We start from the raw sequence: 26,905 nt of genomic DNA, 5'->3' as shown, positions 1-26,905 counted from the left end.
CTCTCCTGGTCCCCAGTCCTGCAAAGGGCTGCAGGAAGGCAGACCGTGTACTCTCATGAAGCCCTATTATATTTAATGGAGCTCCAGTAGGGGAAGGGGCCTGCCTGTGTACACATCATTGTAGGATCATGGTCTTAAAGTGATATTTTTTCCACACTGTAAGGTATAATCTCCTGTTGAGGTACAAGTATGACTCACATTAACATTACAGGCCAATCCTGCTCACTTTAATCGTCTAAAGCTCTTGTTGAGGGCTGTAAAGTGAGTAGGTTTGGGCCCTAATGATGGTGTTCAGGTGAGGTCTCTCCAGCCCAGGTACATTTTTTAATGAGGAGAATGTTTCCACAGCACAAGACCCCACCGACTTGGGTATTTTGTTTTTAATGTGGAAAAATATTTGGGGATTGTATTTTTTGTTTTCCAGCTCCTGCCTCCACATCCAGAGACACGTGCAGGTGGCAGGAGAGAATCAGGTGAGGGGAGCATGCTTTAGCTTCCGCTGGGAGAAAGAGCTGGCTCTTCTAGGTGTCCCACCATGGGGCATCACAAAGGCTTTTCTCCTGCTCCCTGCTGCCAGTGCAGCTACAGAAGCCCGCCCAGACTATCAGAGCAGCCTTTGCCAGCAGCCTCTCTCTCAGCTCAGTGCTTCCTCCCTTCCAACAGCACTCAGAGTCAGTCCCCCACATCCCTGTCTGTCCAAACTGGCTGCTCAATGGGAGAGCCAGAGGGCACCATTTCTATCGTCAGAAGAGCTTTCCTAGTCTTTGCTGGCCCAAATATTTACAGCTGAACATGTCCACAGACCAGTGCACATGCTCAAGTCAGGATTGGGTGCACACAAAGCTCTCTGACCACACCTGATTTGGGTGCTTCCAACCCCGTGCACATGCAACACAGGTGTGCACATAGACATGTGCAATGTTACTCTGAAAATTTGCCCCTGGGCATTTCTTCGCCAAATTTGCGCCTCCCCCCCCCACATCATCAGATCAGCACCCTGGCCACCTGCTTTAATTAGGAGATGGAGGCAGGCCTGGAAACTACAAAATACAATCTCAAACTATTCTCCATGCTTTTAAAAACACAAGTGGTCTTCATGGGGTTTTATTCTATGGAAACTTCTTTGTGGTTGGGCAAAAACCACTAAATTAAAAGTCTACATGCAATACTTTATTGGGAGTTACATGCTCATCAAGAGTAGAGCAAGCCCTGGTGAGCTTAAGTATTACATTTCCTTTAATTAGCAAGAATATTCACATCTAAATATATGCTCCTGGATATATGTAACAGCAGCAAGCCATGCAGGGAGGTTTCTGTAAGAGGCAAAATAACCATCTTATGGCTGTATAGTGGTCTATGGCAAATAAATTTGGAAGGTTTAGCACATTTCTCTGTGGGTAAATGTCCACAGTATAAAAATCAATTAAATAAGAGAGCCCAAGGAGTGAACTGGCATGGAAATCACACTGACTAGAGATAATGCCTTTAGATTAGGGTCATCTCTCTCAAGTGGGCCTCAGTTCAAGGGACATCACTCATTTTAGTCTCAAAGTTCCTCACGATTCATACAAATTTGGTGTCTTATTGCTTTTATTTTTGAAACTTCTTTACATCAGAAATAAAGAATCTTGAAAGTGGGGTTGTAAAATGTTTGTGCCCTAAAGGAATGAATCTCCCAACATTCGAGGATGTGATTTTTTGAAATTTGTTTTGCACTGGAGTGAAAACACTAGAGACACACCTACCACAGAATAGTCAGTAGCCCAGTTAGGGCACTCACCTAAGAGGTGGGAGCGCCCAGATCACCAGCTATTGGAGGGGGGGGTGGTCAGTTGGTCTGTCTCTGTTTCAGGGAATCAGCATTTTCTGATGAAAAAAATGTTTCTTTGAAGAATTCAAGTCTTTAGAGAAATTAGGCTGATGCCTTTCACAAGTGCTGCATTTACATACACACAGAGATAAGAGTGACAACAGAAAAGTGTAGCTGGTCTGGTCTAGTGTGTGGCCACCTAATAATATGGCAAGCACCACACACACTTAGGCCTGGTCCCCACTAAGCCCCCACTTCGGACTAAGGTACGCAAATTCAGCTACGTTAATAACGAATTCGAAGTACCTTAGTCCGAACTTACCGCGGGTCCAGACGCGGCAGGCAGGCTCCCCCGTCGATGCCGCGTACTCCTCTCGCCGAGCTGGAGTACCGGCGTCGACGGCGAGCACTTCCGGGATCGATCCCAGAACATCGATTGCCTGCCGCCGGACCCTCCGGTAAGTGTAGACGTACCCTAAGAGAACAACATTATAACAGAGATAATGCTGCCAATAATCTCCAGTGGGGAGATTTGCCTAAAGGCTACAGGACTCAAAATATGTAATGGCAATTACTACTCTTTAATAGGGACCCCTTCAGGTGATCTAGTGGCGCTTAGTTCTTCTGTGCCTGAATCTAATGCGGATTCTGTCTGTTTGCTCATATTAATAGCTCTGCTTTAGCTGCTCAGGCCCTATCCCAATGCAGACAGTTCCTCCTCCCAACTGCATGGACCTTTTCAAAGAACAAATATTATTTTCTACAGCTCCCAAAACAATATCATTAACAATGAATCAGTGTCTTCCATTAATGAAAAACCTGCTTAAATGGAATGAAATGTCCCCACCAGCATGTCCTGATGATGAGGATTGTTCTATATTGGGATCTCTATAGTGATGGCTGAGGAGGAGGTTTTGTTTGCTCTTCCTTGGAGCACCAGCTAATGTGTAGTTTATATTACTGACTTATAGTATTAATTTTATTATATTTTGTGGTTATATTGTCACCTAATATAGCTATAATATATGCATCTACATGGCAACTAGATCTGGGTGAATTTTTGGACAAAGTTTATTTGCTGAAAAATGCAGTTTTAGGTTGACTGATACAATTAGAGAATTAGGGTCAAATTTGGCAAAATGTTTTGTTTAGACTTTTAAAAAATGAAATATTTCAACTTTTTGTTTCAATGATGTTTCACTTTGAAATGTGGCTAAATTTATTTAAAAACAAAGACAAAAAAGGTGAAAAAACACCTGAAAATTAAATGAAACAACCCGTCCCCCCGTCCCCCCGTTTGAATTTTGATTCAAACTAAATGTTTTGTTTGACCCAAAATGAAATTACCTTTTTAAGTTTCAGCAAGAAAAGTGTCCAATTTGAGTTGACCTGAAATGTAATTTTTTGGATTTTTCTGTTCAGCCACCACACCAAAATGTTCTATTATTCACTTAGCTCTAGTTGCAAAGGTATCGAGTGGTACAGCATAATCTGCCCCTGTCCTTTGTGCACTGCAACACAATATCCAATTCCATGTCAAGATGGTGACTGTGAATACCATCTCTGGGGCTGATTCTAATCTTACACTGGCATTCCACTGATGTCAGTGGAGTTACGGTGGTGGTGTGAGAGTCAAACACGAAGGGCCAGTAACTCCACAAAAACCAGAGGCATTACACCACTTTTTCACTAGTGTAACGAGGTCCAAATTCGATCCAGACAGTCTAATCCAATGCAAATTGCACAGGGGAGCCATGTTGCATGACTTTGCGTGTGTGTAATTTATACTCAGATCTGCCTTTCCTGGAGCAGAGGTCATACAGAGCAGAGGGTAACTTTTCAAAGCGTTGTGTGAAATTTTAGCAGCATGACTCTGATTTCAAGGGGAATCATGTGGCTAAAACCCCCATATCGCCACTGGAAAATGCAGCCCTTCATGTTCAAATGTTGAGTACAAAACTAGCATTGTTAGTTTGTTTTAAGACAGGGAAAGTTCAGCATGTGCAGCCCTACTCTTCATTGGGGCACAATTTGCATGGCTGTTTGTGTGGAACAAAATGGTAGATTGAACCGTTGCCGGAAGTACAAAGCTTCATTTTTCATCATTGATATACACAGTAAATTACACTGACTTTGTCAGGATTATATATACACAGCGGTGGGGCAGATATAATTTCTTTGAGCTCAACTCTAATTTGCATAAATTTTAGAACAAATAATTGAAGATATGAACAAGTCTTGAATGAGAAATGTATCAAATAATTACGTATCAATTTGTTAATTATAAGCGGTCTTGATTAAATGCCTCAAAGGGTAGTCAGCCCCCTCTGAATTGTTCTGAAATAATTACGCTAACCTTATTGCATTTTCTGCCATGTATAATATGGGTCATTTCATTCATCAATTTTTAATGTGCCAGTAACATAAAAGGCATTTCCTTAGAATGAATGTGCAAAATCCTTCATCAAAGGATTGACCTGTTTTTGAAATAGATTTCAGAAAGGGAAAAATTAATAGCGCGCTTTAAGTAAAAAGAAAAACAAATGGATTTCAAAGTGTCAATGACTAAGGAATCATCCCTCAGTTTCTTGTCACAGCTGCATGCAGAAATATTTTGTGCATGGCATTTTGCTTTGGATTAGATGGAAATGTAATCTTGATTTTTTTAGCCATGTTACATGATGGAGTTCTGCCGTAGCGTTGAGTTATCTCTTTGCTAACTCCAACCAAGACTAAATGAGTCCACGGAGAATGACAGATTTATAGGCTCATGCAAATATCCTGTTTCAGAGTCCCATCTTGTAAGGTGAGGAGTGCCAGACACTCAATTTAGCTTGATTTACAGTGGAGGATGATCTGGCCTCATTTTTATACTTGTATTTTGAGTAGGGTGACCAGATAGCAAACATGAAAAATCGGGACAGGGGTCGAGGGGTAATAGACAAGACAAAGCCCTGAATATCGGGATTGTCCCTATAAAATCAGGACATCTGGTCACCCTAATTTTGAGGCTTCTAAGCACATGTAGAGATTTCAAAAACGGATAAATAAATAACAACAAATCTTATGAAGTGGCTTGCAGTGGAATGCTTTCCATGGAGGTCATGGCTTTTTGCAATACTTTTAACATTTCAAAGTCTTGGTACATGCTATATTTCCTTTTTTTAGTTCCCTTACCTAATATGCCTGGGACTGTGCACTGATTACTTAGGAAATGCCTGAAGGGCAGAAGTTGAAGTGATAAATGAGTGTGTTTTTGTATGTGTGTGTCAGATGCTTGGCAATTTATGTTGTTCTATATGTATGATACGAAAAAGCCTGCACTGAACAATGACCCAGCACTTTGGGAAAGTTGGGTAGTAAATTAATTATGTATAAGTTGTTACTATTCTGGGGAACAGAAGTTTGTTTAAAAGTGATTCAGAAATGAATTTGTCTCAAGTGTTGAAAACATGAGCACTTGCACTCCAGGGCTATTTGCAAGGACTGTGCTATAGAGTATATGTAGTGAGTAGCATAATGAATGTTTTTTCCAGTTATTGTGGTATAAATAACAGGCAGAAACCTGCAGCTGAACCTCCCATCACAGTCAATGGAAGTTTTGCTTGTGGTGGGCCTAGGCACAATGAATGGAGCACTACTGTACAATTGTGAGTGACAGATGGCCCCTTGTGTTACTGTTAGGGGAGTTAAATTTGCTGAGCACCAGAAAGTGTGCTTGGGGTCTCTCCCCCTGCTTGTAGGACACAGTAAGTTGGTGAGACCTGTCCAGAGCAGATCCTACTACATATTTCTCATCCACTCTTAGTTTGCGTTTATAGCTCTAATAAGTGTTTTGAAAACGCATGAGTTATTTTTGCAGATTTAGAGATTGTTTTGTGTGTATGTATACGCAGTGTGTGTGGGTGTGCCGGCTCATGCATACACACACACACACACACACACACAGAGGCTTGGCAGAATTTGATTTTTTTATAATTTTGACAGAGGTTTATTTTGAAGCATTTTTTTCATTATCTATTTAAATTTTCACAGTTACATGGGGGAGTCAGACAATTATTTAATGACAGACACTGGGATTTAAAAAGTTAAAGTTTTATCACCGATAAAATACAAATTGTCAACATCTCATGTCAAAATACACAAAGCAAATATTCTTAAATCAAACTCTAAAGTTCTCAAGCACCATTTTTATGACATTGCCTATTGGTAAATTGATTATTTTTTTCATCGGGTTGTGAGAGTACAGTGAAATTGACATTTACCGATAAAAATGTAATCCTTCCAAGCCTATATATACACACATACGAGCATACATATGTTTATACTGCTTATTAAAAGGTATTATTTATTTTTAATCTGCTCACTGGTGCATCCTTTTAGTCCTGTGCTGCTGTATTTTGATTTTTGGAGTTACCGCAATATAAAATGCTACGTTTTGTTCTGTGCTAATGTGGCTCTTACCAGTTAGTCCATGTGATGTCCTTCCTAAGAAATCTGGCCATTGCTGGAGGTGCAAAGTGGTAACATATTATAGTTCTGTAATTTATCATATGGCTTTGCAGTTTATCCAGTGCTAACACCTCCACATATATAATGTGAGTAGTTGTTATGTAATTTATCATGTGGATACCACCTTGACATGTTGTATAGCTATATAATTTACACGCACACTCTCTCAACAGCATTTTAATTAATATGTATGTTTAGACCTAAAGATTTTCATTCCCCATTTAACTTTTATTGGCATGAGTTCTTCTTTGGTTTTTAGCTTTCATGTCCAACTGTAGAAGTGTGAGCATCCGTGTGTCATATTAATGAAAGGAGGATTACATCTCAAAGCTTTAGGAAAGATCCTACACAGTGGCCTATGTTTCTGTCCAAAGAATAGATGGAAACTCAGTAGCTGTGTTCATTTATGTTTGGAGGAATATTGACACTCCATTCTTTTGATGTCATGGTGTCTGGAATCCTATTCAGTTTGCAGTAATTTCTTGATCTTGAACTACTAGAACTGAAAATATGAGATGAGAAACATCAGAACTCAACTCGGTCTGAGCTGTCAAACACTGTCTCTGAATGTGTTAGCACTTAACCTTGGGGCTTCTCTGATGGAAATTACTTATCTTTTTTGGGGTTGGGGGGTTTCACCCTGTTTTAATAATTAAATACTATTGGATAATATAATTAAATAAAATGCAATAATAAAGAAAATGGTGGGTTATCACTTGACCTGATACCACACACTCTTGTCTGTTAAGAAGACTAAAAGGACTAGCGAAGAGACTGACTGTTTTAATTTCATGTGTGGTTGTAAATCAATTTACCTTTTCAACTTGTCGGTGTTTGCATTTCCCCAGATAATAGTGTAACACATGTAGTGTCAATGAAGTTTAGTGTTTGTCCTTATCAGTATGGCAAAGGACAACTTCTTGCAGGAGTAAGCAATTATCGGTCAATATTTCTGTCATTTGCTATAGCACATTGGAGAAATAACCCAGTATGTACACAAAAGGCATGTAAATCATATCAGAATTGTTTTCCTCCCCTATATTTTAGTAGATGAATACTCATTTGTAGGAGTAGTTAACCCCTAACTATGCTTTATACTGCTGAACAAAAAACGAAAGAGGAACAGGAGGTCGTATAATGTAGTAGACCAAAGGCCTGCAATTCCTGAGTTCTAATTCTGACTCTTCTACTTATTTGCTGTGTGGCCTTGGGAAATTCACTTAATCTCTCTGGGTTGAATTCAGCTGTTGCAGAAGTTGAAGCAATGTTTTCTGAGCGAATGAGAGTTGTACCTCCTTATGCTAGGGCTGAATTTGATTCTCTCATTCTAAGTTTCTCCATTTGTAAAATCTAGAGTACAGTTACTCTTCCTCATACGGTTGGTACAAAGGTGAATTAGATAATATTTGTAATGTTCTTGGAAAATGCACTGCACTAGATAAAAGTGTGGATTGTTATTGTCATTCAAAAATGACAAAAGGTTCAAAGTATATTTTGTATCATGGTAACTAACAAATATTGTTACAAAACTAAAATCCTAACACCTGTCCCCAGGGATTAGTTCTCAAAATGATGACTGGTGAACCTCAAAAGGCTACCCAAGTGGTACAATGATAATACTTCCCCAGTTCATTGCGGGTGTTGTGACAATGTTGTTAATGTTTGGGAAGCATGTAGCTACTGTGGTGCTGGTCATAAGAGTGTCTAAGTAGAGAGAGAATGAGTGAGTTAAGTTTCCATCCTGGTAAACAAATGCTTTTCTTGTGGCAATTTAACACTTCCAGAAATATGGAGAAGCACAGAGAGAGCAAAGAGGGTGGAGTCTGTTGGAGGATGAGATGGGTGGAAGAGGTTCAAGAGGTATTGGAGGGGTGAAGTGAAAGTGTGTGTGTGGTTTAAGTTTGACGTGGGAAGAAGGTCTTTATAGTAACCAATCTGAGCAGAAGGTTTGGGTTTATGTTTTTCAGGACTGGTTTGCCTGTCCTTTATATATTGTTTTTTCATCCATAGATCTCAAAGAAGCTTTCTGAATGCCGTAATAATGTGTCGTCTCCTGTTCTTGCATCTGACAAACACATTTTATTTGGCTGACCAAGTCCAGACCACTTGTATAATAACAACTAGGATCATGCGTCATTACTAAAATCCTCACATTGGAACAGAGTCACATCAGTTCACTGTTAATTTTTGAGTCCTGTCAACTACCTGTGGGTTTTTTGGTTGTTTTTTTGGGGGGGAGGGGAGATGGGGCAGTTTTTGAGTCTCCAAAGCAGTCTTAGGAAGAAGTAGGATCAAATTATCCGGTCATCTAGCTGACGTATGACAAATCCTTCTTTGTAGGCAGTGAGTAAGTTGGTTTCCCTCAGAGCGGCCTCTTGATTTGGTGCCCTATCTTCATTCATGAAAATGGCATTCAATCACGGAGGATTTTTGGCCTCCTGTAGCATTTAGTACTTCCCTCTCAAGTTAACTTTCTCCTTGAGAAAATCCAAAGATGAACTGTGTCTACAGCCTGATAACAGATTAACCTAAACATGTCCTGAACATTGCAACAGGACATGTTTAGCTCTTCAAAGGCCAATAGCAAGATGAGTGGTTATCGGCATAGGTGCAACCAAAAAAACATGGAGGCAAGAAATTCCTTTTCCTATTACTTGTTTGTCACCAGTGTAGAAACGGATTCAACCTACGGATGTAAATAACGTGTAAAAACAATAACTATCTAACTGATTAAAATTCTATTGGTTACATGGTTAAACGTTTAACTGGGAAATTAGAGGTGCAGGGGCTGCTGCAGCACCCCCATGTTTTAGACGGAGTCCTGGCTGCTGGCCCCGCGCCTGGGGGTCCCAGCTGCCAGCCCCACCCCCGGGGCTCTTGGCAGCAGAGCCCCCGGGGCAGGTTTTAATCATTAACAGAAACCGATACGCATCAGGCTTATTGGTTAACCGGTTAAACTTTTACATCCCTAATTTGAACAGGGTTGGAAACAGAAATAGGAGTGATATAGAGGCTTTAATGGGGGGATTGCTCCATCTCCAGAGTAACTCCAACAAATTGGGATTCTACTTTGACTCAGCATCCTCCAACAACAGATCACAAGTGCTAGGCCAGAAATATTCTAGCTTGATCAATGGGCAGGGGTAGCCTGCTGGTTAAAGACCATCAGACAAGCTGAAGAAGGATTCTGATTTCCAAGAAGGAAAGGGCCTACTGAGATAGATTTGTACAGCTCTACATACATTGAGAGACTACCACTGATTTTTTTCTCTCCCCCAGGTTTGGGATAGAAGCTAGGGAAGGAATTTCTTGATTGACAGAGAAGTCTGGCTTATTAGGTTAAATTTCCCTTTTTTTGTGACAGTATTTTCTGGAAGTATTTTATGTAGATTTTTAAGCATTTAGGGACAGGGACCGTGACTTCTTGCGTGTCAGTAAAGCACTGAGAACATTATTGACAATATATACTTAAGCAAATAATCATGACTGGTTTAGGTTTCTCCTAGATGTTGATTACTGGATGGCTCAAGTGATTGATAATAGCATATGGAGACTTACACTTCAGATCTAATCTGACCCATGCTGATAGCAAACAAAAGTTAGCATCTGTTTAGTGGCTTGTGTGAAATGAATTGGTGGTCTCAATCCACTTTCAGCTGGACAACTAGCTGACTCACTAGAGGGACATCTCTTTATATAAAGACAAACATTAATTTAAATGGTATTTTATATCCATTTGAAGTCAAAAGATATAGAACATGGGTGAGTTACATTGGCAGAGTGGGGAAGTGTGGAGCGCCATGTCTCTTGAACTGAAAATTTTTTATTTTAAGCGGGCCCTTTTCATGAGTCCTAAATTCACTTTTAAAATGTTTTTCTTGACTTCATAGTTCCTAAATTTATGGCTTGGGCCACAGAATCTCTTGAAAGCAGCATTCAGAACATTATGTTTGTATTATTTCTTATGAATATTCTGATTCTATGGAATTGCTCCATCGCAGCACTTCAACAGTACATATGCAAGTCTAGACATTCTCAAGATAATATTTGTACTAATAATAGATGATTCTATCTCTGTGTGAAGAGAATGCACATCTCCTCCTTGAATCAGACACTGGATTGTCAGATTGTTTTCTGACAACGAAAGTGATTAAAATGCTTTCCCCTTTTGAAGCTAGCTTGCGAGACAGACCCTCTGGATTCTCAGCCGTTCCCTCCAGACTGATTAGTGAGAGCTTGCGGAAACCATTCATTATTTGGGATAAAATTTGATTGGGATTTGGGGGGTTTTATGTTTGCATTGAAAACTGATGACTATTTATACATAAAAACCCACAGGTCTTTGAAATGGAAGCAGTAGTGTTTTTATTTCTTGGTACTTTACATGGAGTGGTTATTAGTTGTGCAGTGGTGTCAGATCTACAGATAATAGGGGATTAGGGCTAGCAGTAAAGAAAACTTGAGGGGGATGGGACAAAGGGAAAGGATGGGGCGGGGGACAGTTTGGTGGCCCTTGTCACAGTTTCAGAGCAACTGCACCTGTATTCCCGCACCATAGTCCACTGTATTACTCCAATTGTGGGCTTCTGGGTCCCAGCCATCACTTTTCCCGGGCAGCAACTTGTCTCTCACTCCATCTTGACTGGGGATTTTAAGGCTGCACAGCTCCCTGATCTATACTGTGATATCCCCAGCAAACCAGACAGCCTAAAAAGGCCAGTGCCTGCTATTTGCTTTCTCTCCAAGGGCTATGGCCGGTGTATTGTCCATAGTTATAAATTACCACATAACTCCTTCTAAACAAGCACATGTATTCTTAAGGGGAAAGCATTAAAACAATAGAAGAAGCTACATGCATGCTAAAAAGCTACCAGAGATCACCCCAACTCTGACCTAGGGTTCTGGAAGTTTACAGTCCATCAAAACCCACAGCTGGGGTTTCCCCATGGTTACAAATTCATATCTATCTCAGACCAGAAAGAAGGGTGGGTAGATCAGCTGTTTCTTTATACAGGTCAGGCCTTTGATCTTGGCTTTCTGTAACAGATAGTCACCCTTGCCTTAGGCTTCAAGAGGCTGGGTTTTTGCATAACCAGAGGTGGGGAAATCTACATTAATAATCTCTGCCTAGGAATTCCCCAGGAAATCCACTTAACACTTATTGTCCCAGAAGTCCATACTTGTTTGGCACATTTTCAATACAGTCTTTTGAATTCCCAGATCTCACATCTATCACATCTCCTGGCTGAAGAGCTTATGTACCATTCAGACTGAAATAATACAGATATAGCAATTTCCTGATGTTTTTGTAACAGTCCTGCTGTCTTGTATTGACAGGCCCCTGAAGGTGAGGGAGTAGGGGTGCGTGTAAAGCAGTGGTGATGGGCAAACTGGATTTTGAATGAACAAATGCCAAAAATTCAGCTCAGTTCAGATTGTTTGCCCCACTGGTGCTGCCAGCAGCATCCCCAGTGCCCATTCTGGGATGGGTCTCATCCCCTTTCCTCTCCTCATGAGGAGGGAAAAAGAAAATAGAAGAATAAGATCAAGAAAGGCATCTATATTCCCCTAGCTGGCAGAGCTGATGTGCTCCTAGTGCCTGGTCTACTGCCACCAGGATGCCTCTCTTGAGCTTATCTTTATATTTTCTTTTTCCCTCCTCATGAGGAGGAGAAAGGGGGTGAGACCCATACCTCATGGGGAAGGAGAAAGAAGAAATAGTGTGTGTGTGTGTGTGTGCACGCGTGCACAGACACACACGTGAGGAGGGACAGTGAAGACAATTCTTGTCTTGTCACTCCAAACGCAGGAGGAACTGGCAAAAGGTGATCCAAGCCCCAGTGTATCTGACCCATCCCAGAGGGGCTGGGGAAGACTGTCCTGCTCCTGACACTCCTTCCATATGATGAGACACCCAATTGCTAGAGGGGCTAGAGGGAAGAAGCTGTCCTTCCACCATTCAGACGGTAATGTTATTTGGGGAGGTGAGAGGGAGGCGGTCAGTACATCATCCAAACAAGAGGAACACCTTCCCCCCAATATAAATATCAGCCAAATACAAATAATGGTCTGTTTGCCCAACACTAATAAGCAGAAAGTGAAATGAGGATCTTGGAAGTCCCTCACCACACCCCAAAGATAGGAATGAGTAGGAGGGACTGAAAGTAAAGAGGGGAGATAAACCTGTGCCCTGCAAGGCAGCCACTGTATTACTCCAATTGTGCAGACATGAGCAACTAGCAACTAGTAGAAATTCTGCAGCCTGGAATTAGAGCGAAGCAAAAAAGATAAATATTAAAAACAAATAATAGCTTAAATGTAGTAACAGGGCTGGGGGTGTTGTATTGGAGTTTCTTCCAACTACTAATCCAAAGGCTACTCAGAAGTGAAACATCTGAGGTGACATATTGGTCGGACCCCTGAAAACATTTGGAAGGGATCCCTCTAGTGACAAATAACAATGAAATGAAATCTTGAGGCTATATTCATTCCCCACTTCAGACTCTTCCCTTCTCATATGAGTAACTACCCCCCACCAGGCAAACTTGCTTATGTTGCAGGGACTAAGCTAATGAACAGATGGTCACTGCTCTGCTTGGAAAGGTTGTTTGAGTTTAACTAAATGCAGCATGGACACACAACTGTCATTATCCTGTTCTCACCTACTCTGGTGGTCAAAGTGCACTTGGTTCAAGTATAGGGGGCTGCTGGATGGCTTTATCAAGGGGCAAGACTTGAGTGCTCCCCTTTCCTAGAAATAATTTCTCTCTGACAACTTAAAGAGCACAATGTTTTAAAAGAAGTTAAATATTAACGCTAAAATGCAGAAATTATAGTCCATCTACACTGCAGCTGGGATCATGCTTCCCAGGCATGGGTGGACAGATACCTGTGTGCTCAAGTAGCACACTAAAAATAGTAGTGTCAGTGGAGGGGGATGTAGCATGGCTGTTGGGTTCACCTCCCAGATCCCCAGGGAATGTACTCTGGTGGTTAGCCCGAGCTGCCATCCATATTACCCCTGGCCACACAGCTACATTTTTAGTGCACTAACTTGAGTAGAGGTAGCATGTGTCTGTGCCGGGAAGCATGGTCCCAGCTATAGCATAGATGTACCCTAAGAAATGCACTCAGATATCCTCCCTTATGAACCAGCCTTGAATCAGTGTTCTAACCATGCCTTATAAGGCAGCCACTGTGTCACTCCAGTTATGCATCAGCACAAGGGTGTTTTGTACAGGAGGATTCTCATTGTTATAATGTGCAGAGAGAGGCTTGCACTTGTGTGGTTTGGAGAATGGCCATCCAGCACTGAACCAGACTAAGTGTGCACTGATATTTTATATATAAAATGATATGCACTTGCTCTCTCTCTCTAAATAAATATAAGAGATGTGGGTACAGACACACAAAATGGAGAGCAATGTAGGAGCAAGGGGAGAGGGAAATGGAAAAGGAAAGAGCTTCTATTTACCATGATGAGAAGATTCCATCATATGGAAAGGTTCAGCATCTAAAATTTAATCTGTAATAATTCACTGTGATTGCTTTAATTAACATTACACAGAGAAAATTAACAGTGAGTCTGCGTAGATATGCTCCCCCCTTTGTGATTGTCAGATGCTAAGGCAAGAGGTACAAAGAAGGTGGGGCTGAGGGAAGGTCCCAAGGGACCTGGTGCCAGATGGTCAGGCTTATTTTATTAATTTAGATCTCAATTTTTGTCTCTCTTCTAGTCATTTCTGAGAAGGACAAGTTAGTTTAGCGGGATAATTATTTCACAGCCACAGAGTGACACATTTAACTCTTAGGTCTCTGTGATACTACATATTAGTGTATGCATCTGTTTAATATCCCTACCCCCAAAGCAACTGACCTGCAAGAACCCCTCCTTGTGCCAATAACTCCAAACATTTTAACCCCCCAAAAATCACTCCAATGGACTCTCCCAGCTGCCAAACCCTACCACAATCTCCCTGACCCATAAAGCAGCTGCATAACCCTCCTGCCATCCTCTGCCAACTATCTTAACTCACCTCATCTCAGCTTCTGAATGTTACTGCAACCTATCTCCCAGCAAGCAACTTGAGCTGACTCCCCTCATGCTACCTTCTCACCTATTGACCCAAAGATGGCACTCTCATCTCCCATCCTAGTTGCCAAACTCTTCCTCAGTCTTATCCACAAGACAGGGGTCCTGAGCTGACTCCTCTTCCACCTGCCAAACCCTCCTGCTAGCTCTGAGCCAAGAGATGCCTTGTTCTTCCTATTTCCAGGTATTGTGCACCTGGAAAATCAGGGAGCATTTTAAGGGATTAAGGAAAGTGGATTTAGAATTGGAAACCCTTTTACTTTTTAAAATTGTTCTCTCTCTCTCTCTCTCTAGTCTACCTATCTAATCTATAAAGTACTCAGTTGCCACAGTACCTAATGCCACTCTGTGGATGTTGTTTAAAATTTTCATCTACGATCATATTCATTTAGGTACGGACATGCAAACTGTGCTCTTTTGAAAATCTGGTGTTTTATGGGTTTAAACTAAGCTCTTTGGGACAGGAACTCTGTTTTTTATTTTTCACTTTGTACATCTGCCATAAAAATAAGAGCTGGAAGAACATATCTGGTCACCCAGTCCACATCCCAATTCTTCTCCATCATCAGATCTCCTATACCACTATGTGAATAATTATAACAATACTTAAGTTGTGTTCTATAGTTCAATGACAAAAATAAAGTAAGTAGAAATATTTTTTCTGAAACCCCTAGAAATACATTCATGTATTCAGTTTAGGAGTTTGTAGAAGTGATATCTGTCTATTCAGAAACCTGCATTACACTTATATGTTATCCCTGGGTTCCAATAAACTGGCTAGACAAATTCCAATCACATTAGTAACACACAACAGGGCAGTCATAACAAATGGCAAAATACATTTTAGGCACCATGGATATGGCAAAACATACAAAAAGTAAATTGAATTCAGGACAAAAACCTATGCTACACATCCTCATATTGCAAAACACATACAGAATCAAATCATAGCCTCTCTCAAAACAGGTCTGACACAGAAGGAACAAAACAAATACTATAATAGAAGGAATCAGACACACATTTTTCAAGCTTCTGAATGAATAGTTAGACTTGAATATCTCCTAGATCAAGAATTCTCAGACTCTCGCCACCTGAGATCCTTAAAAGGAGCCATTCTTGTTTATTGTGAACCTAAATCCAACCTTCTTTGCAGTAACATCCCACAATCCTTTGGAGTCATATTACCAAACCATGGCTAGCTCTGACTAGCAGATTGAAGGAATTCTGGTTGAAGTGAGAAAAATGTCTTCTTATCATATTCTCCACTAATTGGCAGAAATGGTATAAATACAGCAACCTATGCCATAGCACATCTTTGATTATACACTGGCAAATTATTATATTCATTTGGCTTTGTAAACAAAGTACTAAGTGGTTGATCTGCACTGTTGAAGTTCACTGTTCTCCCAAATGCTGGAAAAAGCAGCAAGGACATGCAAACAATGTATCACTTACTAAAACCTCAGAAAGCTACAGAAGCAAAGTGACCCACAGATTTCCACAATAAGGCTTTAATGGGAAGTAGATCATCTTTGAAAGGATCACAGCTGGTGATCATGAAATCCACAATGTAACTGAAATCTTTTCCTGACAGTTCAAGTAAATCTATCACTTGTGGAACATGAGCTTATAGGGGGGGAAAGTTGTAACTGTCCTTAAAATTATATCATCTTCCATTGTTGTATGTAGTGTTGTTATAGCCGTGTAAGTCCCAGAATATTAGAAAGACATGATGGGTGAGGTAATGACCTTCCATTCCTTAACTCCTTAAAGTTCTATCTTGTGTCCCAAAGCCATTCCCATGTGATTTAGCTTCCTAAAACTCCTTGATGCCCTAGGCTTGAGCAAACAACTAAACTTAAATCCCACCTCAAAAAAATTCCAGTTATGCAGGGTTGTCTCAAATCAGCCCTAGGTCTTACCTTGGTGAACGTGATATAGGAGAGACGCAGCATTTGCTCCACTGAGTGCTTCGTGAATTGTTTCTTTGCATTTGTAGATGAAGTTTCACAAAGCTAAGGCATATTTCATGCTCTGAAGAATGTAGATTTCTTAATAGAGAAATAAGATCTGGCTTACTCTTTTCTTGAGCATCAGGATATTTGGTGAAATTCATCAAAGAATGAATGATAATTAATTGCACATATATAGAGGTGAAAATATCAATCTATATTTAGGATCAACAGCTGAAGGTTTTTTCCTCCCCGAGTATATAAGGAAAATTGCCTTCATCTACAAAGAAATCCAAGGCATACCGTAAGCACACTGCTAGCCCCCTTTTAATTTGATTACATTTCTGATTAAATTTAACATTTAGAACTAATTAGGCTGTGCCCACATGGGGATCAGAACTATTTAAACATGCTTCCCTGACTGCCCTGGATAGGGATGGCAGTTGGAGAGCAATGTCAGTCAAACCATGCTGTAGAAGACTAAAGCATATGTAGTTCTGACAGAAAAGACCCCTGTATCACACTGACTAGGGAGAAGTGCTGAAAGCGTGGCACGCCTTGTCCTTATTACACTTTTCCCACCTGTGGCAACAGTGAGAATTCCTGTGCAGACACCTGCTGGCATTTTTACATCCTGACTAATCTTACTTTGAGAAAAGGCAGATGACAGCCAAGTGGGTACAATACCAGTGGCCAATCTACACTCCCACTCGTGGAGTTGTGCTACTTGACAGCTGATCATATGCTGCTGGTCGTATAGTCAGACCCCACACCCATTTTATGATATAAACCCTACAAGGATTTCCACTGACAATGATCAGTGGGAGGCAGTGGTGACTTGTGACTTTTTTGACCGGTGAGGCGCAAATCACAAAACAATTATTTCCACTCCAGTCCCTGTCCAATGTATACTTTGACAGCTATTAAAACCATACCTTATTTATAGTGACAAAGCAGCAGGAGGTCCCTGGAGTCCCAGGCCAGCATGGGGCACAGGTCACTTGCTGGTTTAAACTAGAGTAAATGGTGAATTCTCAAAGTCTTTAAATCCTGATTTGAGGATGTCAGTAACTCAGCCAGAGGTTAGGGGTCTATTACTGAATGGGGTGGGTGAAGTTCTGTGGCTTGCAGTGTGCAGAAGGTCACACTTGATGATCACGATGGTTCCTTCTGGCCCTAAAGTCTATGAGTCTAAATAGAATAGAAATGTATATGATTCCCAACTACACTTAGTGAGTTATTTAAAGATGTTATGTTCTTTTGTTCCCAATGCCCATTGTACCTTCCAAAGCCCCTTTTCCCTTTCCTTATGTCTTCCATCATGGTAGTTGCCTCTGCTGATAACATGGGTGAGATGTGTCAAGTTGATGCCAAATCCTGTTGCTGTCAATAAGGATTTGTGCCAGAATATTTTTATCATAATCCCAGGGTGCCATTGACATTGAACTACTAGAAGCTGCAGAGATGAGAGGACATCAGCAGAGATGACTCACACGAATCAAGACAGTTCTATTAACACTGTGTTTGCAGTTATAAATGGGCTACAGGAGTCATACGTCACTGGAAGGATTTCAGTTGTTTGTGGTAGAAGTTTCTCATTTATTTGTATTGCTGTCATAACAGCTTAAACTAAGTGCCAAAGCAAAGTCAATGGCAGATTGAGAGACCAGAATGTAGGCTGCAGAAAACAGTAATTGATAGCAAAACTTCTATCGACTTCACTGGCACCAGGGTTTGGCCTTAATACATTTCCCCCCCCCCCTCCCTTTTAACTAATAGGAAATTGTACACCCAGAAATGATCTGAATAATATGATTTTAACATCAAAATCAACCAAAGTAAGGAAGCCAGGATAACTTTGTAACTCAGTTAACAGATTGCTTCTTTGTCTAACCATTGCATGAGTAGTAGCCTCCAGTCAAACCCAGATCAAAATATCCCCTAACTCTGAGTAGTTTGGCTCAAGAGCCAAAAGTTTGTGCCTGGGCCCGTCACTAACCATGTGTGATGAAGCGACTAGACACACCAGAGCGAGCAAAGGGTGGAATGGAAATCATAACTTAGAAAGTCTTTTCCTTTGTTGGATAAATCAGCTATTTCAAAATAGAATTTGGCATTTAATGTACAGGACAACTAAGTGTGGAAGACGTACTAATATCTACCCTCTTCTTTTGCAGGATGACTTTCTGTTTAGTGTCTCCATTCTAAGTGGAATCCTTTGCTCTATCTTGGCAGTGATCAAATTTATGTTGGGAAAGGTCCTTACAAGCAGAGCCCTGGTAACTGATGGTGAGTAGGAAAATACCTCATTCCTCATACAAAATCATTCAGATAATATCATGTGGATTGAGAACTAGCTGAAGACTCAGGAACAAAGGGCAACTGTGCATGGCAAAATATTGAGATGAGAGCACTAATAGGTAATGGGGTACCTGAAGTCTAACACGATTCACTGGTATTATTTAGTATCTTTCACAATATGGAACAGATGATTTCAAGAAGGCTAAAGTGTTTAATGCCTGTTTTGCTTCAGTCTTCGCTAAAAAGGTTAATGGGGACCAGGTACTTAACACAATTAATATTAACAATAGTAGTGAAGGAACACAAGCCAAAATAGGGAAAGAACAGGTTAAAGAATATTTAGATGTTAGATGTATTCAAGTCAATAGGGCCTGATGAAATTCATCCTAGGGTACTCAAGGAACTAGCTGAAACAATTTTGGAATCATTAGCAATTATCTTCAAGAACTCCTGGAAGACAGGTGAGATCCCAGAGGACTGGAGAAGAGCAAACATAGAACCTATCATTAAAAAAGGGGAACAAAAAGGACCGGGGAATTATAGACCAGTCAGTTTAACTTCAATACTTGAAAAGATAGTGGAATAAATTACTAAACAATCAATTTGTGTGGAGCTAGAGGATAATAGGTTTATAAGGAATAGCCAGCATGGATTTGTCAAGAACAAATCATGCCAAACCATCCTAATTGCCTTCTTTGAGAGGGTTACTGGCCTGGTGGATAGGAGGGAAGCTGTAGTTGACACAGTCCCTCATAGGGGGACACAGACATTCTCATAGGCAAATGAAGGAAATGTTGTCTGGATGAAATTACTATAAGGTGGGTGCATAACTGGTTGAAACACCATACTCAAGTAGTAGTTCTGTGAAATGTCTGTGAGATATATCTCATGGGGTCCAGCAGGGTCCTGGGTCCAGTACTGTTCAATATTTTCATGAATGACTTGGATAATGAACTGGAGCATATGCATGTAAAATTTGCATTTGACACCAAGATGGGAAGGGTTACAAGCACTTTGGCTAATAGAATTAGAATTCAAAATGCTTTGACAAAATTAGGGAATTGGTCTGAAATTAACAAGATCAAATAAGACAAGTGCAAAGTACTACATTTAGAACAGAATAATCAAATGCACAAATACAAAATGGGGAATGACTGGATAGGCTGAAAAGATCTGGGAGTTAATAGTGGATCACAAATTGAATATGAGCCAACAATGTCATGCAGTTGTAATATAATTCTGGGGTGAATTAACAGGAGCATCATATGTAAGTAACAGTGGGTAATTGTTCCATTGTACTTGGCACTGGTGAGGAGTACTGGATTATTGTGTTGAGTTCTGGGTGCTCTTCTTTAGAAAAGATGTGGACAACTTGGAGAGAGTTCAAAGGAAAGCAACAAAAATGATAAAAGATTTAGAAAACCTGGCCTCTGAGGAAAGGTTAAAAAAACTGAGCATGTATAGTTTTGAAAAAAGACTGAGGGAGGACCTGATAAAAAACCTTCCAATATACTAAGGGATGTTGTAAAGAGGATAGTGATCAATTGTTCTCCATGTCCACTGAAGATAGGACAAGAAGTAATGGGATTACTCTTCAACAAGGGAGATGTAGTTTAGATATTGGGGAAAAAATGTCTAACTATAGGGATAGTTAAGCACTACAGTAGGCTTCCAAGCAAGGTTGTGGTCTAGGTGTACATGGACCTGCCTCGATGCAGGGGCTGTCTAGATGACGTCTTGAGATCCCTTCCAGCCCTATATTTCTATGACTCTGTTAATGGGATCACAAATGTCATTCCTTGGGATGAGATGAACACCAATCAGAGAGAAATAATGCAGATGAGTTTAGAGAGACTGGAATCATGGACAGAATAACATGAGAGTCAACACAGAAAAATATAGACTAATACATCTGGGGAACACCCAACAAACAGAATTTAATGAGCGGGAGAACCTGGAAAGCGATAATACAGAAGGAGTTCAGGGGTGATACTGTACAGCAAATTAGACATGAATTGGAAGCAAAACAGGACAGTGTAAATTTGGTTGACATGTCAGATTACATATATATTATATAGCTTGGGTACAGACACAATTGGTACATTATCCTTGCCCAGTGGGCGAAATTCACCTCCGTCCTCAGAGTATACTGACTTTATAAACAGATAACACTGGGAGTTGGGGAGATTGAATCTACCTTCCCCACCTTGGGCTGGAGCAGTAGCAGCCACTCATGCACTCACTCTGCCAGGCAGAACGTCACCAAATCACTCTTCCAAGCTGGTCTCTGTGGCACAGGTGCAGTTCTCAGCTCAGTGGAGCCTCACTCGCCACTTGTGCAGATCTACTCCTCAGCTATCCATCCCACTACCATAGTTCTGATGCATTTGGGGTTCTTCTGTGCTCCCATTTTCATGAGTGAATTTCACTCACTGTGGATTTCTGAATAGAAACAGTTGTTAAAAGCAGCTATTCACTTTAGCTACCCTGTTGGATGTGGATGGGGGGTGTTCTTGCTGCTGCTGTTTTTAAAGGTGCAAATATGCTCACATGCTCTTTTTACAAATAAAACCAAAGATTGTAAAGCTTTGAAAAAGGCCACAGGGATTTGCTCTGTGGACAAGTGAATCCGCGATTATGGCTGGGATTTCACAGGAAGCTGCAAATCCCTATTAGATTTTATCTGTGAGAATGATGGTTCCCAAGTGAATACATTGTATATATACACACACACAGCAGATAGGAAATAATTAACAAATTATGGGAGTGTCATTTTGCTGCCCTGGAGGTTTCATCTTAAGGATCCTTATTTTTTCCCCTCAGCTTTAAGTTAACTCTAATGACTGCTATATTTAGTTATGAACAATTATTTTATTCTGTTATCTATGTATACTTCAAACCAGGGCCAGCTCTAGGCACCAGCAAAGGAAGCAAGTGCTTGGGGCGGCCAATGGAAAGGGGGGCGGCACGTCCAGGTCTTCGGCGGCAATACAGCGGCGGGTCCCTCAGTCCCTCTCTTCCTCTTTGAGCTGCTGCTGAAGTGCCGCCGTAGAGGAAGAGAGGGAGTGAAGGACCCGCTGTTGAATTGCCGCCGAAGAATGAAGCAGCGCGATTGAGGTGTTGCCGATTGGCTTTATCTTTTTTTTGTTTTTCCCCTGCTTTGCCGCTTGGGGTAGCAGAAAAGCTGGAGCTGGCCCTGCTTCAAACACACCCAAAGTGCACTGGGTGAGGTGCAGACATACAGGATGGCCTCGGGCCCTGCCACAAAGAGATTACAATCTAGAAACAAAACAAATCCTAAAATGAAGCCAAAAAAGAGACGGGGAAGGAATATAACTCACGAGTGCAGAGGTGGGGACTGGCCATCACCTTGCTGGGTCCATGATTTTTGTAGCTTGTTTAAAACTGTATTTAATTTCCTTCACTCCTCTTTCTTCCCCGCCCGCCCTGGCACACTGACCTTGAATGTCACTGACAAACTAGTGGGCCTAAATGGGTACGGGAGCTTTCTGTGGAGCCTCACTTGTCCCTGGAGACTTTAGTCTTACGGATTTCCTCGCCCCTCCACCCCACATCCCACTCCAGCCAGCTAATTTCCATTCTGTGTTTTCCCCCACAACCCTCCCCTATCCATCTAGAGGCTGGTTTAACTCTCCCCATCCATCTCCAATTTAGTCCTTAGCTATATTCATCCCTGGTAACTAACCCGTGTCTCACTTTTGCGAGTGTTTTTTCCCCTTAACTACTTCCTTTCCCACCAGACTGTGACCTCCCAGACCTGCTACAGACACCTCCCTCCTAACATCCTCTTAGGACTGTTCACTGAGTCCAGAACTATGAGGTCATGGGGGACCGCTGAGGTTATTAAGTCATGCCCCCTGGTGTGGCTTTCAGCAGCTTCTGGCCACGGCCACCTCTCTCTCCTATGGAAAACCTTACAGGAACCACATCACTGGGAGGTGATGAAGGACCTGCTGGGTCAGTGGGAGGGGACCATTATGTGTCTTCATCATTCAGACAAATTCTTACAGGCATCATCTGTTGGGGTGTCTGCTCCTTATAGATTTCACATTGTAGTATTAATGTTATGGCACCTTCCATCAGAGGATCTCTGAGCGCTTTACAAACAGTAAAGAAATAAGCCTTAATCCCTCTGACTGGGTGTGCCTTAGCCTCATTTTGCAGATGATGATACTGAGACACAATGTTACCAGTAGGTTAGTTTCCCAAAATCATACAAATTAGAGTCAGAGCTGGGAATAGAACTCGCATCTTCTGACCCCAGACCAAACCATTATGGTGGCTCTGGTCAAAGTTGATTCAACAAGTATTTCATTTTCTACCACTACACAAGTCTTTAGAACCTGAATTTCAGGCTGCAATACCAAATAATTATTTGGGTTGCCACAGGTTACAGCTTTCACAATGCAGTCAGTTGTATACATAAGCAAACTGCCTCTCTGTTTTCCCTTCTTCCCTTAAATTTAAATGACATACAAAGGCACTTAGGCGCATAGGAAGCAATTGAAAGAGGGACAGGATTAGGATGTCGTTGTCTCTATAACGAGTAAACAAATTAAGTTATTTCAGTGATATTGTATGACAGGCAGCGTGTCCCTTGCATGTTACATTTCTTACACAGCGTGTCCCTTGCATGTTACATTTCTTACACAGTATGAACTACAGCCTTGACAATAGTCTATTTTACAGCATATGGGCTCCCCAGCCACTAAGTGCTTATTCTTAGTATGCAAATGGAATTCTCATCTGGCTTAATGTTGAGGAGATTTTCATTCATGAAGGGCCAAATCCTGTTAGCTTTACTCATCTGAAACCCCCATTGGGAGGCACGTGAGATGAAAGATGGATGGCAGATCACTGGAAGTTTTACATGAGTAAGACAAGAGGTTCTTGTCCCAGAACGTTCACATCTATGTGTCTTTCAAAACGAGGACCTGGCTCTTAGGGTTTTATGATCTTTTAAAAAATATTTTCAATACAATAGGCCAGATCCTAATCTCATTAACACTGGTGCAAACCCAGAGTAACTCCACTGAAACTAGTTGCTTGGAAGTAACTGGTTTGAATTAAATGATGTTACTCTGACTTTACCAAGGTGTATCAGGTGTAACCCTGTCCACAATGTTTCATTGCCCACTGCTCTCAAACCTGGGTCTGCAGGATTCATGGGAGCGGCCATGCTCCAACCCTCCACCTGTCAGACTGCTGGCAATAGCTTACCTGAGATCCTTGAAGCCCAGCTCCAGTGTGAAGCTCCATCCCTAGGTCTAATTGTCAGAGTCCCGGAGCAGCTGATTGGCCTGCTGGGCCTACTTAAACTGGCAGCAGGAACAGGAAATTCTCTGAACAACTCTGCTCCACTCTGCTCTGGAGTGTGTGCCTTGTGCTCCCTTACATTTGCTCCTGCTCCCTTTTCCCCAGCTTGATTTCCAGCATCCTAACCCAGCTTGACTGCTGACATCTGACTTGTGGTTCCTGACCTCCAGTTTGTCTCCTGCCTTTGATCCTCCAGTATCCTGCCCCAGCAGACTCTTGACTCCTGTCTCATGACTTTGGACTTTGACTCCCAGTACTGGGTTTGACTGTCCACGAGCTGGCCATTACACAAAGTAAATATAAAAAAAATTCTCCTATCAATGGCCTAGCATTGTGGAGACTCAGTAATGCTAGCAATGGTGGAAGCATTAGTATAGACTTGGTGCAGGGTTATTTTTAACCACTCCCCTCTGTGGGTTTCAGAGCCTGAGAGGGAACATCTACTCTGTTATTTTTAGCCCTGTAGTACAAGGCCCACAAGCCCAAAGCAATTGATACATAGTCACGGGTTTTCTTTTTTGCAGTGTAGAATTTCCCTGAACTGCCTTACCCAGATATAGAACAGACTTTAAAACAGGAGGAGATATAGCCCTTAAAGCCAATGGAATTCATTCCATAAAGTCTTTGGGATCAATCACATAGCTACAGGAACACAGAACTTCCTGCACACATATATAAAGGCGACATTTTCTCTCTCCTCTTTAATTTGGAACCTTACAGCTAGAGTCCTGAATAGAGTTGAGTTAGAAACAGTTTTCCTGTCCTGTGAGAATTTGAGATTTAGGGGAAAATATCCTGTTCTGAATCAGTCAAAATCTCAAAAAATTTAATGAATCAGAAACCTTCCCAATTTGGGGGATTGGGTCAAAACATTTTGTTTCAATAATTTAGAAACATTTCATTTCAATTTTGACTTCATTTTAATTTTTTTTGGCATACATTAACTTAATTTTCCAAGATGAAAAGTTGTTTCAAACCAAAAATGGAACATTTTGAAAATGTTGAAATCGGATGTTTTGACAATTTGGAAACTTTTGTTTTTCAAAAAATTTTCAAAACAGGAAATTCATTGAAATTGACCCTTTCCCACAAAAACTTTTGGTTTTGACTAATGGTCATTTTCTGACAAATTGTTGTGAAGCTCTGGTCTTGAATGAATCCTTTGCTTGGCAGAAATGGCACAGAAGTCTCTCTTACCCCAAATTACATCCTGGAGCCTGCTCACCTTTTGATTAGAAGAATTAGGGACCAAACTATAATTTCCTCAGTCTCTCTCTCTCTCTCTCTCTTTTAGTGGGATTTTAGAAAATGTAGCAGGGTGATATTGCAGGTGTGGTAAAATTGCATCTTCAGCAGGATGACTTTATTTTTAATATATAAATAATGAGAGGGAGACAGTGCTAGCCATCAGTCGAGACACTGATTTAGCACTTTCCTTGCTTGTCAGTTGTTAGCAGTTTTCTGTTTCCTACTAATTTACTTCCTGCTATGACAGGCTGTAGAACCACAAGCATCTTTATTAGAGCAAAGGGAACCTATCATTTTATTTCTGAAACAGGTTTTTTTTTTTTCAAAACAGCAAAATCTCTCTCAGATGTGTAGCTCCTTATTAAGGCTAATTGTTTAGAAAGCTTTTGCTTTACTGCAAGATTTGATAATCATAGCTCTTTAAAATCTAAATTCATTCAATGCCAGCAAGACAAACTGTTACTATTTATCCAGCAAAACACTGTAGGTGTGCACAGCCCTTTGCAGAATAAAAACAGATAGGGTGCCACGATGCCTTTTCTGAAGAGCTTAAATGCCATGGGCCAAATTCAGAGAGAAGGTGCAGACCTGCAACTCCAGCTGACTTTTGTGTGAATTCCAGTGGTCTGATACCTTATAGAGTCAGAGTTTAAGGCCAGAAGGGACCACTACATCATCTAGTCCAACCTCCCATATATCACAGGCCACAAAACACCCCTGCACAAGCCCAACAACCGTAATTAGACCAAAGCACTACAGCCCTCTGGAGACGACACCGTAGAGTGCCACAAGCAGTGATCAGGAGGGACCAAGGTGCCACCAGTGCCTGAGGGCCCTGCAATGGCAGGGCATTGATTTGGTGATATATATACCCAGATGATCCTAGCCTGTGACCTCTCAGGATTGGGTTCTCTCTCTCTCATGCTGCATGGAATGATCTTTCTGAATTAATACACAAGGCCACTACCATTTTCATCCTCAACATCCACTTCTGCTGCAATGCCTGTAGAAATCAGGCACTGAAGGATGCTTTGGTTGAATGATAGTCGGGGCAGAGGGTTTCATTTACTTAGTTAAACATTTTCAGATTTGGAACCATCTAACTACTAACTGCAAGGTACTATCTTCTCCCTGCTCCCTACCCATTTCCATCCTGTTGTGTCTTACATTCTGTTGATGCATCTTGTTTCAAATTAGGGCTTGTCTACATGGGAAGTTATACCAATATAAGCTGAAGTGTGACTTTAAATTGATATCGTATTACTTACCAGTATACCGTGGACACACTTATTCTGGAATGAGTGGTTTCTTTCAGTTTAGCTTGTCACATGGAAGGAGTTTAAACTAAACTGAAAAAAGCCACTTTTATTCTGGAATAAGAATGTCCACATGGAGAGTTATACCAATGTATAGAGTTTTAACTATATCAGTATAATTATACCTGTGTAACTGGTGAAACTTTCCCATGTAGACAAGACAGGCTCTTACACTGTCAGCTTATCAGAGCAAGCTACATTTGTGCTTCTATATTTGTATAGCAAGTAGCACATGGGGGCCTGATGCAGATTGAGGCCTCTGGATTCTACCTCCATACAAGTAATTAACTATGGTCCTTTGACTCCTATTTGTAGACTGAAACAAGAAGTTTGTTTG

General features: G+C 41.1%; 1 protein-coding gene across 1 annotated transcript in view; it reads left to right on the top strand.

Moving 5' to 3' along the window:
- TMEM163 (transmembrane protein 163) overlaps positions 1-26,905 on the top strand; it is a 161,025-nt gene that overhangs the window by 118,815 nt on the left and 15,305 nt on the right. Inside the window, exon 6 of the mRNA XM_065413845.1 lies at positions 18,544-18,655. Coding sequence (XP_065269917.1) covers positions 18,544-18,655 — 112 coding nt within the window. The remainder of the gene's footprint in view (positions 1-18,543; positions 18,656-26,905) is intronic.

This window comes from Emys orbicularis, chromosome 11 (genome assembly GCF_028017835.1).
Source record: "Emys orbicularis isolate rEmyOrb1 chromosome 11, rEmyOrb1.hap1, whole genome shotgun sequence".
NCBI lineage: Eukaryota > Metazoa > Chordata > Testudines > Emydidae > Emys > Emys orbicularis.
Note: the sequence above shows the minus strand (reverse complement) of the source record. Positions and strands in the feature narration are given on the sequence as shown.